Source organism: Embiotoca jacksoni, unplaced genomic scaffold (genome assembly GCF_022577435.1).
Source record: "Embiotoca jacksoni isolate LCO1_2020_lvr unplaced genomic scaffold, fEmbJac1.0.p SCAF_13, whole genome shotgun sequence".
In the NCBI taxonomy this organism is placed as follows: domain Eukaryota; kingdom Metazoa; phylum Chordata; class Actinopteri; family Embiotocidae; genus Embiotoca; species Embiotoca jacksoni.
The window spans coordinates 9,648,619-9,663,096 of NW_027185263.1; the positions used below are offsets into that span (position 1 = coordinate 9,648,619).

Consider the following 14,478-nt stretch of genomic DNA (forward strand, 5'->3'; position numbering starts at 1 on the left):
ATGGAATTAAAATTATGTTTTTCATTTATCTATGCTGTCTGTAACCTTCTGCTATTTTCAGGTAACACAGGTGGTGTGTTTGGCATTGATAACACCACAGGCCTTATCTTCATTGCCAAGGACCTGGACCTCTCCTCTGTGGGTTTTTACACCCTCACTGTCCGTGTCACGGATAGCGGATTTCCTCCATTAATGGCAACAGCTTCAGCTCGCATTTCCTTGATACTCTCTGACTTCTCCAAACCCAAATTCACACAGAAGGAGTATCAAGCTGAGGTAAAGAGAGAGATGGATGTATGGGAGAGAGAGAAGGCTGAGGGGGGACAGATAGTTGGAATGAAGGCAGGCTTGAAGGTGGTAGGCAAGGATGGATGGTAAATGCTCAGACAGACATACAGGAGGCTAATATCTTCATTTAAATTGTGCACATAACTCCCGAAAGTGCCTGAAATGTATATCTCTGCTGTCCGTCTTTACAGATAATGGAGAACAGCAAAATTGGAACACATGTGACCACTGTTAGTGCCATCAGCCGCTCAGCACTCATTTATGACATCACCAGAGGCAACGAGGAGCATTGTTTCGTCATTAACCATTATACCGGCGTAATCACTACACGCAAACTGCTCGATTTTGAGGTTTGTTGAACTTTGTTTGTCAGTGGTATTGGTGTGTAAAGTTGACCAAAACTCAATGTTGACTTTATTGTTTTGGAAGGAGAAACACATATTTATTCCTGTGCAAACATTTCATGCACTTTAGATGTTTAGTTTCTTATCACACATTACTGTCCTGTCTCTAATTCATTCTGTAGCATGACAATGAGTCAAACATACAGTCAGTGTCATATATTCAGCAACGATAAGAGCAAAAAAAGCTAAGTTCACCTTGGAGAATAGGTGGTATTTGAAAGGCAAAAGGGCATCACACCAAATATTTTTTTTTTTTTTTTTTACTTTGTATGATGTTTATTGATAAAGAAAAGATCATAGCACTATTTTTCAAAGTATCTTGACATTACCATTAATGCCTAAAACCTTTGCACAGTAGTGGATATACAAGAAATTTTGAGGCAACACTTTCTGTTTGGATATCTTTATCTTGGCAGCAAACAGCATCCTACTTTTTGGTGGTACATACCCTGAGCATGGCTGGAGTGGAGGCCAGCACCACTGTCATTGTCCAAGTGGGGGATGTCAATGATAGCCCACCAATATTTCAACAAATCAGGTATCAGCGGTGATCAAAGTAGACTTACAGAGTAGTAGAACTTGGCACTGACATCTGACAAAAAGAACATTTCTGAAATGATCTAAGGTAAACTTTAACAACAGTGTCCTCTTTCTATCAGATATGTGGGTGCAGTCAGTGAGGCTGCTCCAGTCAACAGTGTGGTCCTGGGAGAGGATGGTAACCCTTTAGTCATCCAGGCGACTGATAAAGACCGCAATCACAATGCTCTGTTAGTGTTCCAGATCATAGATGAGACGGCTCGCATGTTTTTCAGCGTGGACTCTGGGACCGGATCGATTCGGTATGTGACTTTGCTGGTAGAAATGTGATCAGGTGCATCTCTATTTATCTGATTCACCTGCTTATAAACTGACATATCTGGTAATGGGTGTTTTGAATGGCTTTAAAATTTTAGAACGATTGCCACTCTGGACTATGAAACCTTCTCTGAGTTTGTCTTCCGGGTTCATGTTAGAGACAGTGGTCAGCCTCCAAGGAGTGCTGAGAGCCCAGCAGAGGTGATTATAAAGGTAAGTGACTGACATATAAATCAGTTTTCACAGCCTCGTAAACCATTCTTGACTCACTCTGATTCCCCTGTTATTGAAGTAATTGTTGACATTATTTTTACTCTGTGCCTACCCTGTGTTAGGTGATCAACATCAATGACTCGCCCCCAAAGTTCTTCCAGGACACTTATGAGACAGTTCTCCTCCTGCCTACCTACATGGGAGTCGAGGTCCTTAGGGTTGAGGCTTTTGACCCTGACCTGACCTCTGACCCCACCCTGAACCCTAACGAGCCTATCACACCCCAGCTAGTTTACTCTCTAGTGGACAGCAATGTGGAGTGCTTCTCTGTGGAGCGCTACACCGGAGTTGTGTCTGTCATCAATCAGAACCTCAATAAAGACCGTTATCGGTTTAATGTGAAGGTAAGTGACTAGCTATCAGTAGACATCACATTTCATTTGAACTTCTCTGTGTCCTGGTACTATCTTAGATGAACCGCATGCAGTTGGCTTAGACTGGCTTACATAACATTGATTTCCACGGGGAGGTCAGAGCACTGGGTCAGCTGAAGAATTTTGCACCCAGATCCTATAGTTATTCAGTATACATCAGCTTAGGGTTATTTTAATGATTTTGTTAAGAAACAAAAGTGCAATACAAGCAACGTTTCATTAAATTCAAATTATTAGTACTAGTACTAGTTCCCTGCAGAACGTTTTGACAGCTGTAGTCGTCTTCACGTTTCTGCTTTTTTTAACCATAAAATCTAATCTCACTACACAGGACACATTTTACTGCACCGAGGTATGGTCTTCTCCTTCTTTTGTTGTTTAGTGGTGTTTGGCTAACTGCTTTTAGGTGCATTACCGCCACCTTCTGGTGTTAGCAACACATTACTACCAGTCTCCGGTAAAAATAAGGGAGATTAATGATTTTATTATCCAGTTCTGAGTCATCCGTCATGAATAAAACAATACAAATATAATAATGTTTTTCTCTAAGGTGTGGGACGGACGTTTTTCCAGCATGGCATCGGTCACGGTACTCATCCGGGAAGCTATAGACAGCAGCCTTCTCTTCACCTTCCCGGTCTACTTAGCCTCCATCCAAGAAAACATAGCCAATGTCACTTTAGTAACAGTTGTAAACACAGTCGGCCACCGTCTCAATGAACCACTGAAGTACACTCTGCTGAACCCTGGTGGACGCTTCACCATTCGGCCGACATGTGGAGTGGTGCTCACCACTGGGGTGCCTTTTGACCGGGAGGAGAAAGAGAGCTACGATCTGGTGGTGGAGGTCAGCAAAGAAGATGAGATAATGCGGGTGACCAGGGTGATTGTACAAGTACAGGTGGGTGTAGAAATCATCTGTATGTGTAAATTTGTGTGTGAAAGAACTTTTTTGTTTGTTAATGTTTTGCCTTTATACTTAATGCAGATGCAGGTTTTCTTGTTCCGCACAAGTCTGTCAAGTTTAGTCTGTCACGTTTGTGTTACACCGAAGGTTTGTTTATTTTTCGCTATATCAGCTTATTTATTCATTTACACGCTTCTACTGACAAACTCAATTTGGTTTCTTTGATCAGCAGTCTGTGTTTGTCCTGTCGAGATCTGAAGGTCTGCAGATCCCAGCCAGACCACAGTTTTCTTTTCTTTTTGTTCTGGCTTAATGAAAATTTTATATACGGTTGCTGCGCTAATAAACATGGTTAGTTGGTTTTGAAGGTTTCAAATATATGATGACCAGTCGCTTCAATGAAATGTTGGAACAAGCAGATAAAGATCAAGCTGTTTATGTAGTAAGAAACACAAAGGTGACTTGTGGAAAAATGTAGGAGGTAAGTACAGGTCTCTTCTATGATGCGTGTTGCACTTAAAGTATATCTGTTGCTTGTCATAATTGTGTGGTATGACAAATTGTTGGCAACATAAGTGTTTACTAATCCTTTCACCCAGATTTAAACTGTATGTCCATTGCCAGTCCATTTGCAATGACCCCACTATATCTTTCCCCTTGTTCTAGGTGAAGGATGTGAACGACAATGCTCCAACGTTTGTCAACCTCCCCTACTATGCTATAGTGCAGGTGGAAGCAGAGCCAGGATCAGCTATTTTCAGGGTCTCAGCCATTGACCGAGACCACGGTCTGAATGGAGAAGTAACTTACAGCCTTAAGAAGGAGCACAGGAACTTTCAAGTGAGAGCTACACTTTTTCTGCTTTGAATAAAGTAATCTTCATATCATAGAGCAGGAAATACAATATAATGAAAATGTTATAGGTTTGTATGCTTGTATGCTTCTTATATTAAAACCTAGTATTTCTAAATGCCATTCAGGTCAACCCTGTGACTGGAGAGCTGACCTTAAAGAGATCCTTTGAGGCAGACTTATCGAACGCAGAGTACAAGATGATTCTTGTGGCCACTGATGGTGGCTTCCCCCCTTTGTCCAGCGAGGTGGTGCTGCCTGTTACTGTAGTAAACAAAGCCATGCCAGTTTTTGACAAGCCCTTCTATGGTGTCACTGTCAGAGAGGATGTGGCCGTGTCCACCTCTGTCCTCTGTATCAATGCCAGCAGTCCTGAAGGCCAGAGCATCATCTTTACCATCACGGATGGAGACCCTTCCCTCCAGTTTGACATTGGCTTTGACACGGGAATCATCAGTGTGATTTACCCATTAGACTACGAGACCACTCAGTACTACCGGTTAACGGTGAAGGCTACAGATACACTGACTGGGGCCAAGTCTGAGGTCGATGTGGACATTGTCATGCTGGATGTGAACGATAATCCGCCACTGTTCCAGAACACCTCATACTCCGCTGTGCTGCCCGAGAACTCCATGATTGGAACGACCGTGTTACAGGTAGATGCGTGTGTGTGCCTTTGTTTACCGAGTAAGTCCAGTGTGTGCTCTAACTGAATGACTGTTTACACTTAAGACTCACTCCAGCAGTGTTGTGGATGGACATTTGATACCAAATAATTTATTTATGAGAGGATAGTGTGATATTTCCTTTGAAATTTCCCAGTGGAAGCTGTTGAGAATAAAGGAATATAACAGCATTGTTGTTGCACTGAGGAACACGTTTACAACAAAAATATTTCCAGACGAAAGCATAATTGAATTCAGATTTTTTTTTAAGTTTCTTTAGCCAGTCCTCAAAATAAGCCTTTAAATATCTATTATGATTGAATATTTCAAAAATGAATTAAGAACAATGGACTACATTCACATTCATTGCATCTCAACTTGCTCTTGCTCTTTTGGTATTGTTTACCATATAGGTCATACAATTCTAATGCATGTTGTGGGATTCTAGCACATCGTCATATATTATTCATTTTATTTGTAACTGCAGTAGTTGTGCCTCCACTACCGCAACATGAATATCCAATTTTTTCACGTTTCATTAACACCAAAGAATTGCTTTTTAAAATATAGTCAACTAGGGCTGCATACCAAACTTTGATACTTTTATGGCAGTGACCAAATTGCTTCGCTGCTATCTTCCACCAAAAAATGCTGATACCTAGGCGACATCTACACTAACATATTTGTTTTAAAACTAATAACTTGTAAATTGTAGCTACAGAAAAAAAAACAACAGGTTAGACTCTCCCCCTCTAAACTGCATGAAAACTAAATCGTAATGTGCTATGTGATCTTCTTTGAGTGAAAATGGATTTCATAAAATTTAACCAGTATTGAAGTTAAAGTATCTGCATTGGTAATTTTTACTCAGCCCTGTAGTAAACAAAATGACTGTGCTGAATAGGAGATTTTTTTTTCTTTGAGAAGTGATCACATCCTAAAAGAGTCTGAGTGAAACCTAGAACTTTATTTACTTTTTACATTTGACAGCAGTGTTGTGTAGTGTCACTGTAGCTGTAGAGTCGTATATCAGTAAACAAATCAGACTTTATCTTGAATAATGCATCAGGCTGTGTAAAATGTAATGCTGCTCCCCATGTAGGTGTTTTCCCAAGACCAAGATTCAGAAAAGAATGCCGTGGTGAGTTACCAGATCGTATCTGACATCTACAACAGCAGCGACTACTTCCTCATTGACAGTAACAGCGGACTGGTATTCACGGCACGTCTGCTTGACTATGAGCTCATCCAGCGCTACAACTTCATTGTCAGGGCGACGGACAGCGGAGACCCTGCCCTGAGCAGTGATGTGAGTGTCACTGTGACTGTAACGGACACAAACGACAACCCACCTAATTTCAGCCAAATGCTGTACGAGGCCTTCATCAGCGAACTGGCTCCCCGAGCACACTTTGTGACTTGCATTCAGGCGTCAGATGCTGACATCTGTGATGCTCAAAGGCTGAGGTAAGAAATAAGATGGTTAAAAGTGGATTTGTTGTTTCACTGCAATGTTTTGTATCAGCAAAGATAAAACATTTTGTCCACGGTTCACCATTGAACCTTTCAGGTCATTATATTAAGAAAAGAACTATGTTTACAAAGAAATCATTGTACTTTTTAATTACATTTTTTATTTGTCTTTTCATCCAAACTGTTTTTGGCTGCCCCTGACTGAAGATTCTTATAGTCGACTAACAGTCATTTGTTCCAGCAAATAATCGGCTAGCAGTTGCATGTTCATGATTTTTATTATTTGAAAATATATTTTCAAATAAAAAAAAGAATGTACAAAGTACAATTTTAATGCTCTGCTTCATTACAGAGAAATACAAAACCATCATAATGAGTTTTAAATATATAACTTTTACAACTGCACACATGAAGCAAGCAACCTGTTAACAACAGTGCTAATGAGAAAGGCAGTAATAATTCTGAATGTGTCGGTACAACGGCGAAGAAGACTTAGCAATTTGTTAATTTATTTCAACAAAGTATATTGTATCATAGCCTGATTGCATCTGTGTCTAGGCTATTAACAGATTATTGATATATCAACATTTGTATAACTGCTCTACTAAAACTTGGGCCTATCGAGACACTTTATGACTGATTACAGTAACTTAATCGCCGCTGTAAACACGCATTTCACGGTGGCTGTGGCTACATGCTGCTACATGAGACAATCACTATTCACACAACAAAGGACCTATGTCACCCGTTTCCCACAAGACCACCTTCCTCAGATGGAAGGCTTGACTGGTCACAAGTTTCTGCAAGTTGTCATAGCATCTAATACAAGGCGCAGTGTGAGGGATTGTTTTTATTCATAAAACTAAACGACAAATAAAAACTTGGTTGACTAAGACTTTTCTTGACAACTGAGGCTTAATCGACTATTTGGGGGGCAGCCCTTGCATCTTCCTGAGCGAATAAAAAAATACTCATGCACTGTAAGCATTGTACTCCTTTTGCCTTCAGGTACAGTATTCTCTCAGGGAATGAGAAAATGACTTTTATGATGGAGCCAGATACAGGGGTGCTGCGTCTGTCTAACAAGAGGAGACAAGGCATGAAACTCTCATATCAACTCAATGTGTCTGTGTCAGATGGAGTCTTCACCAACACTGCACAGGTGAGACAACTACTTGGCAGTTAGTTTAGTTCTGTCAACTGAGTTGCTCTTTTTTTCTTAAACCTCTAGTGTTTATCCAGAGAAAGCTGAGTGAGCGTCTTTAGCAAGCCCTCACTCTAAATTTATTGCAAACATTCACAGCTGTCCTGTTTAACTGCAGTTTCTTCCAACTGGCTGCTGAGCAGCTCTACAGTTGGAGGTTAATATCATGTCATAATAGATTTACTGTGAGGATGATCTGCCAACTGGAAAAACATGTTTTCACATCTGTCTCTTAGTGGTAATTATAAATGGGACAGTTTTGGAGCTCTGACAGCCCACATTTCTTTAGCAAAAACATGTCACCCTATTCTTTTGCTTCTGCTTCTGACATGATATAAATATTCCATATGTTGACAGTAGTTTTATCTGCAGCTGGTCTGTAATTCATATCAGTTATCATTTGTCATGGGCCTCACACTCTCTTCTGTCCTGTTGATTTGATCATGTTTGACAAATCAGCCAGTGATGTTTATTCGGACTAAAGAATGTCAGCAGACAGTGAGGGTGATGATGATGGTGGTGGAATGACTACGACATTATGTTTAACAGGTGATTGTATATGTCCTGGGAGCTAACCTGTACAGCCCGGTATTCAGCCAGAGGTTCTACCTGGCTGAGGTCCCGGAAAATTCCCCACAAGGGTTAAAGGTCATTCAGGTAATTTCACTTTTTCACTACTCAGACAATCAGTACGACATTTAATAGGAAACTTTCATGAATGATGTTGTGGAACCTTGTGATGAACATTATGACATGTTTTTACTGAATTTCTGTTTTGACATCCAGGTTCGCGCAACAGATGAGGACTCCGGGCTGAATGGCCAGATCACATACTCGTTCATCAATGACCTGGGGAAAACTCAGTTCACCATTGATGCAGATGGACTCATATCCACTGTTCAGAAATTAGACAGAGAAAATCCTCTTAACAAGGACATGGTGCTGACTGTTATGGCCCTGGATGGCGGAGGTATTATTTTTACAACTGACCAGACTGACTTTAAACTGCCTCCCTGGCAAAAAAACCCCATCTTAATATCAGCTAATATAAGATTTAGAAAATAGAATGAAAGTCTTACTTCTAAATCTGGAAGTCCAAACATGGAAATTACATTAATGCATGGGTGCTCATGTTTTTTTAGTAAATGCACTGTAGGTGATTGCTTTTGTATAATAAGAGCCCGTCACTCCTGAAGATTTATGCATATTTAAGCATATTCACATTACAGATGCATTACATTTTAACATCCAGCATGGCTCACAGTGAATTCACCTGTACAATAAGGTACATTTTGTTTGTATTAAAATTATGTATATTTGATCAAATTAGACATTTATTTTGTGTTATTTTTGCAGGTCGTGCATCATTTTGTACAGTGCGAGTGGTTCTTGCAGATGAGAATGACAACGCCCCTCGGTTCAGAGCAGTGGAGTACCGCATGAGCATCAAAGCAAACGTTGCCAAAGGTTCTCTTGTCACACAGATCCAGGCCAGTGACCTTGATGCTGGGTCTAATGGAAGGATCACCTACTCCCTTTACAGTGAGGCACGCCTGTCATTGGTGGATGTTCTGGAGGTCAGTACATATTGCTCTTTATACTTTAGATGACTGCCCCTCATAAAAATGATAAAATCCCAGCACAATACATAAAAATACATAAAAATCTAACTAGATCTAAATGTCAACAAATGTATATAAACCTCATTAAAGCAGAAAATGTATGCTGTTACCCTGATTTTCAATTAAGGGATATTTTCGTCTGACACCCCCTCCCCATTTCAGAGGATTAACAGCCATCTGTTAACTGTAGATTATAGATTTCTACTCATCAAATCAAAATGATGTTACATTAAGGTTGAGGCTTGGTCAATTTTTTAATCGCAATTAAAAATTCAATAGAGAACAAATAAAGAATTATCTGTCCTATGAACAAAACGGCGTGGGATTAAAGGCTTTTGGTTGTTGCATATGAATATGTCAAGCTCAAATGATACTGTTAACCTTCAATTTTAAATATAAAAAGTAAAATCCAACGACTGCTCTATTCCTATTTCATAAAAAAAATATGTCAAAACACCAAAAAGCCATTGACTCAAAATCAAAGACAAAATTGTTATTACAAGAGTGACGATTTTTGGCTCCAAAGTTGATTTAAATGGCTTTGCTATTTTTATGGTGCACAGGTGGAGCCGGACAGTGGTTGGATGATGACTAAAAGCACAGTAGACCACCTCCAGGGCACCGTGCTGTCCTTCTTTGTCAAAGCCACGGACTGTGGCTCTCCGGCCAAACACTCCCTGGTATCAGCCTTCATTCATGTCGTCCCTGCAGACGCATTTGTTCCCTCATTCAGCCAGCCTCAGTATTCCTTCACCATCCCTGAGGACACAGCGGCAGGAACAGCTCTGGGATCTGTGTACCTGGGACCTGGACAGATGGGATTCTTCACTGCAGTTGGAGGAGAGACACAAGACAGCAACAAGGGCGGGACCTTCCTGGTGGAGAGGGAGACAGGTCTCATTCGTCTTGTCAAGCCCCTAGACTATGAAGAGGTCAGCATCTTTCGCTTCAAGATTGCCGCAACAACAAGAAAAGACCTGATCGAATCTGTCTCCACCGTAGACCTGGAAGTTAAGGTTGGTGACACAATACTGCGCAGAGCTGCTTTTCCTCTTGAGCTGAAGTGAACTGAATTCAATCTTTGCCTCAACAGTTGAGTTCTATAGAATAAAACTAGAATTATCACCTTGCGGAAGTTTACATCCATGTCTGTCCAGACTCATGTAGCCTAATGTATTTGGCCATTGAACTTTGAAGGAATCCTTATATCTTGTGTTACTTTTCCACTGAAGCTGTTTCTGATAGAACAGAAAGTTTTAGCCATGATAGTAGGCAATGCTTTAAATATGGATGTTTCTGCAAAGAAGTTACAAATTCTAAAACATGGATGCTTCACACAAATCTTGAACCCAACAGTACAGAAATCAATCGTCACAGTTTGAAGGTGGACTCCCAAGATTAGTGACACTAATTCAGTATCTAACGAAAGGTGAAATATGGTCACAATCTCTCTTTCTGTTCCTGAGTTATGATATACCGTTCCCAAGAATGGAATGGTCATGAGGTCCCAGCGACCTTGACCTATAAACACCAAATAATAAATCAGTTAATCCTGAGTCCAAGTGAATGCTTGCACCAAATTTAAAGAAGATTCTTCAAGGTGCTCCTGAGATGCTGCATTTAACCCTTTAAGCCCTAGAGGCCCCCAATTGGGGGCCAGTGACTAAACTATTATTAAAATATGGACATATATACTGATATTTACACATCTGAACAAATCTCACAAGTGTTCCCTTTATTATTACAAATACTTTTTTTTTATTGTGGTTGCAGAGATATACTCTTTTTGCAATTTATGAGCAGAGGCCTAAAAAATAGGTGTGTTTTTAAAGGGTTAAGAGAATGGAAAATGTGGATGCGATAAATATGTGGTCACAATGACTTTGACCTTTGATCCCCAAAATCAAATCAATTATTTGTTAGGTCCAAGTGAAAGTTTCTGCCAAATTTGAAGAGATTCCCTGAAGGTGTTGTTGAGATGTTGCGTTCAGAAGAATAGGATGGACATGGTGTCACAGTGACTTTGATCTATAACTGCACAAATCTGATCATTTCATCCCTTGAGACTAAGAAAAAGTTTGTGCCAAATAACAAGAAGAAAAAGAAGAAGAAATTTTAAGGTGTTCTTGAGATGTCGCGTTCATGAACGTTCATAGGTACTAATGGACAGACAGGATGCATAATAGTGAAAAAACAGAAAACAAAGGTCTACTCAAGAGCTTACTCAGCTAGGAAATACTAAATACCTGTTACAGTCTCAAAGGAAGGTGCATGTGTAATAAGTTTCTGAATTAGTTTCTGTACGTTGTGGAACAATGGTGCAGAATTTCTTAAGTGTAAAGTACAATTTACAAAATTAGACACAACGTAATAATTAAAAGCAAATTATTTGCAAGAATCATTAAAATGCAGACAATTAGGGATTTTTTTTTCTCAACGTTACTCATGTTTAACTTAGACTTTCCTGAGGTGAGTTAATGACTTTTTGTGTTTTGCAGATACTAGATGTGAATGACAACAAGCCCGTGTTTGAGACTAACAACTATTTAGCCACGGTGATGGAGGGGATGCCCGGTGGGACAAGAGTGATCCAAGTGCGTGCACTTGATCCAGACTGGGGCTCTAATGGACAGGTTTGTTATCACAGTATATGTTCCTAAATTCAGAGAGTTGCAGGTGCTTTGAAAAGCTACTTTATGTATCTTTTTTTGAATTGCAGGTGACATACAGCCTCGGGCCTCTGCTTACCTACAACCTGGACTTGACAAAGGATGCTCAGTCCTCCTTCACCGGCCCCATCACTACAACTTCTGTTTTTGCCATTGACAGTAAAACAGGTTGGATCACCACAGTGAGTCAGTTGGACCACGAGGCCTGCTCCAGCTACAGCTTTGAAGTAGTGGCCTCAGATCTGGCCGAGTTACAGTCTCTCTCCTCCACCACAGTGGTAACCATCACTGTGTCAGACGTTAACGACAACCCGCCGCGGTTTGAGAGGGAGCTCTACCGGGGCGGAGTAAGGGAGAGCGATCCCCTCGGTGAGGTGGTGGCTCTTCTGAAAACCAAAGATCGAGATGGCACAGATCAAAACCGCCTTGTCAGCTTTTACATCACTGGTGAGGAATTTGAGATCACAAATCACGAACACGCACACTAGTAGCGTAGTTCATCACATTCTGTGCTGAAAGAATTGAGATGAGGTTGTGTTGCATAAAGAATATTTATTGGTCCTATGGGAATGCTTAAAGGTCACATTTTGAATACATTTGAGCTTTTATTTTTCATATTCCTTTTCATTTTAATATTACAAAGTGTGCATAATGTTACAAAATGTTTCAAGGAAGGCAGAGAAACTCCATATTTACATTTTTATTACCCAAATATAATGCAAAATAGGTGTTTTGTAGCTTTAATTTATATCGTTTTGAATCCAACCAACCAAACTGTGAACTTAGCTTTAAATAATGTATACAAAACTATGTGGAATTCAACTTTAACACATCCATTAGCTAGAAATTCCAAAACAAATAGCTGTCAGCTGCGACATAGCTTGTGTCTTTTTTTATTGGGGTAATAAAAAAGATTGTTTGGCCTCTCCAGCGAAACTCTCCCTTTGATAATGAGCTTTATGTTTTCCATTCAGATAACACTGTCTGGTAACGACTTTGGATGATATGGTTTGGCCTTATGTTCTGGCATTTAAAAATACAGATTGGACCTAATGAAGGCGTTGGTCATACAAGGTCAAACTTTTAGACTTTGAAGGGCCATGCCTGCTGCTCCACCAATCTGCTGTATACTATAATAATAGATGGTTATTGATTGCACCAAAGGGTACCTGTGGATGGAAAAGGAAGCTCATGGTTATTCATCATGTGAATGAACAAGACTCGCACTGGGTTCACATCTTCACTTCTTTTCTTTTCTTTTTAGTGTCAGTGCTATAATTCTTGTCTGTATAATCTCCAGGGGGAAATCCGCGGGGTGTGTTTTCCCTGGCCCTTGTGCAGGGGGAGTGGAAGGTTTACGTGAGCGGTCTGTTGGATCGTGAGCAGCAGGACTGGTACCTGCTCAACATCACAGCCAGCGATGGCCTGTATGTCGCCCACACCGCAGTGGAGGTTACCGTTATGGATGCCAACGACAACAGTCCCATCTGCAACCAGGTCAGAGATAAAGACAAATGGAAATGTGCCTAATGAAAATATGCAAAGCAAACACACATCAAGGAGATTGTGGAGTGTAGCAAGATAAATAGGCATATTATCTTTTTGCTCTTTTAGGATTCATAGTAGAGTTACTGCCTTTACCCACTGCTGGTCTGTAGCTTAACCACATTCCAGTTAGTTTTTTTGTCAAGAAATAGAGACAATATATTTTGATCATGTGATAAAACTGTCATGTACGATGAATATTAGTGAAAGGTTATAATATTGTGGCTGTAGACTAATTTCAAAAGTAAGTAATTTAACAATGAGGGAGTTTTTAATTATTTTAAAATACATATAAACAGACTTTGTCATAGCTGGTTACAAAACACGGTCTAATGCACAGTTGTTTTGTCAAGAATTAGTGGATCCATGATTACCTTTTAACAGTGGCTTTGCTCAGAAAAATACTATGTTGAATAATGTTACAATAAAAAAAAGCAGTTTAAGGCTGCAAGTAGTAAAATAGGATTTGTTCAGTTAAAATATTGATTTTCTTTTTCACAGTGCATCAGAATACAAACTTGATGTGAATTAATTTGCTGTTACTTACATATAAACTAACTTTCAGAATGTGCTTTTATGTGTGGTGTACATCCGTAGTCAAAAACAAATAATTGGTGCTCTTTAAATAACACAGATTATAGAATTTATACTAACAAATCACAGGAAAAAAATGATGAAATCAGCGTTTTACTGATCGTGCTAATTCCTACATTGCATATTTACAGTTCTTCAGTACTTTTCCCAAAGCTGCTCCATGAGAGGAAGGTCATTTTGAAATAGGAAGATAATTGGGCTGCTGGGAGTCCATTTAGTAGCATTCTGCAGCTCTTCGGTTTCACATAATTAGTTGAAAAACTTTCATTTTCCCCCAAAACTCGTAATAATTTTCTTTGAATTCAACCCGGTCTCCCTGTTCTACTCTGATAGTCTTTCTGTTCTCTTTCTGTTGTGTAACTACAAAGTAGTAGTCTGACATTACATGTTAGCAAGATCACGTACATTGAGAAACACTGAGGTTCAGAAACTGTATTATAACTGTGTTGTTCACACATTATTCATATGTGTTTTTTATATTAGTATTTTAAGTGGTACTTTTTGTTCTAGTAGTAAGAGGAATCAACTTGAATGAACTTAATACTGTCAGTAATTGCAGTGGTTGTCTTTTCAATAAGCAGTCCAAAATGCTAAAATGTTCAGATTTTTTTCATCTGTAACTAATTTAAAAGCATTTACAAAAGCAACAGGGTGGAATATGCTGCATTGTACTTGGACATTGCACAGGAGTGTTCCCACCGTGCTGGTCTGCATCTGATTTCCAGAGGTGGTCATTTGCGCCGATCG

At 39.8% G+C, this 14,478-nt stretch overlaps 1 protein-coding gene across 1 annotated transcript in view; it reads left to right on the forward strand.

The window, feature by feature from the left end:
- The window catches only part of LOC138196005 (protocadherin Fat 3), a 67,130-nt gene that overhangs the window by 29,961 nt on the left and 22,691 nt on the right, over positions 1–14,478 (forward strand). The window contains exons 14-31 of the mRNA XM_069145661.1: positions 62–276; positions 480–638; positions 1,109–1,230; positions 1,352–1,534; positions 1,649–1,763; positions 1,886–2,167; positions 2,748–3,098; positions 3,771–3,944; positions 4,085–4,615; positions 5,727–6,091; positions 7,106–7,259; positions 7,851–7,958; positions 8,088–8,271; positions 8,658–8,878; positions 9,487–9,939; positions 11,422–11,556; positions 11,643–12,039; positions 12,893–13,089. Coding sequence (XP_069001762.1) covers positions 62–276; positions 480–638; positions 1,109–1,230; positions 1,352–1,534; positions 1,649–1,763; positions 1,886–2,167; positions 2,748–3,098; positions 3,771–3,944; positions 4,085–4,615; positions 5,727–6,091; positions 7,106–7,259; positions 7,851–7,958; positions 8,088–8,271; positions 8,658–8,878; positions 9,487–9,939; positions 11,422–11,556; positions 11,643–12,039; positions 12,893–13,089 — 4,346 coding nt within the window. The remainder of the gene's footprint in view (positions 1–61; positions 277–479; positions 639–1,108; positions 1,231–1,351; positions 1,535–1,648; positions 1,764–1,885; positions 2,168–2,747; positions 3,099–3,770; positions 3,945–4,084; positions 4,616–5,726; positions 6,092–7,105; positions 7,260–7,850; positions 7,959–8,087; positions 8,272–8,657; positions 8,879–9,486; positions 9,940–11,421; positions 11,557–11,642; positions 12,040–12,892; positions 13,090–14,478) is intronic.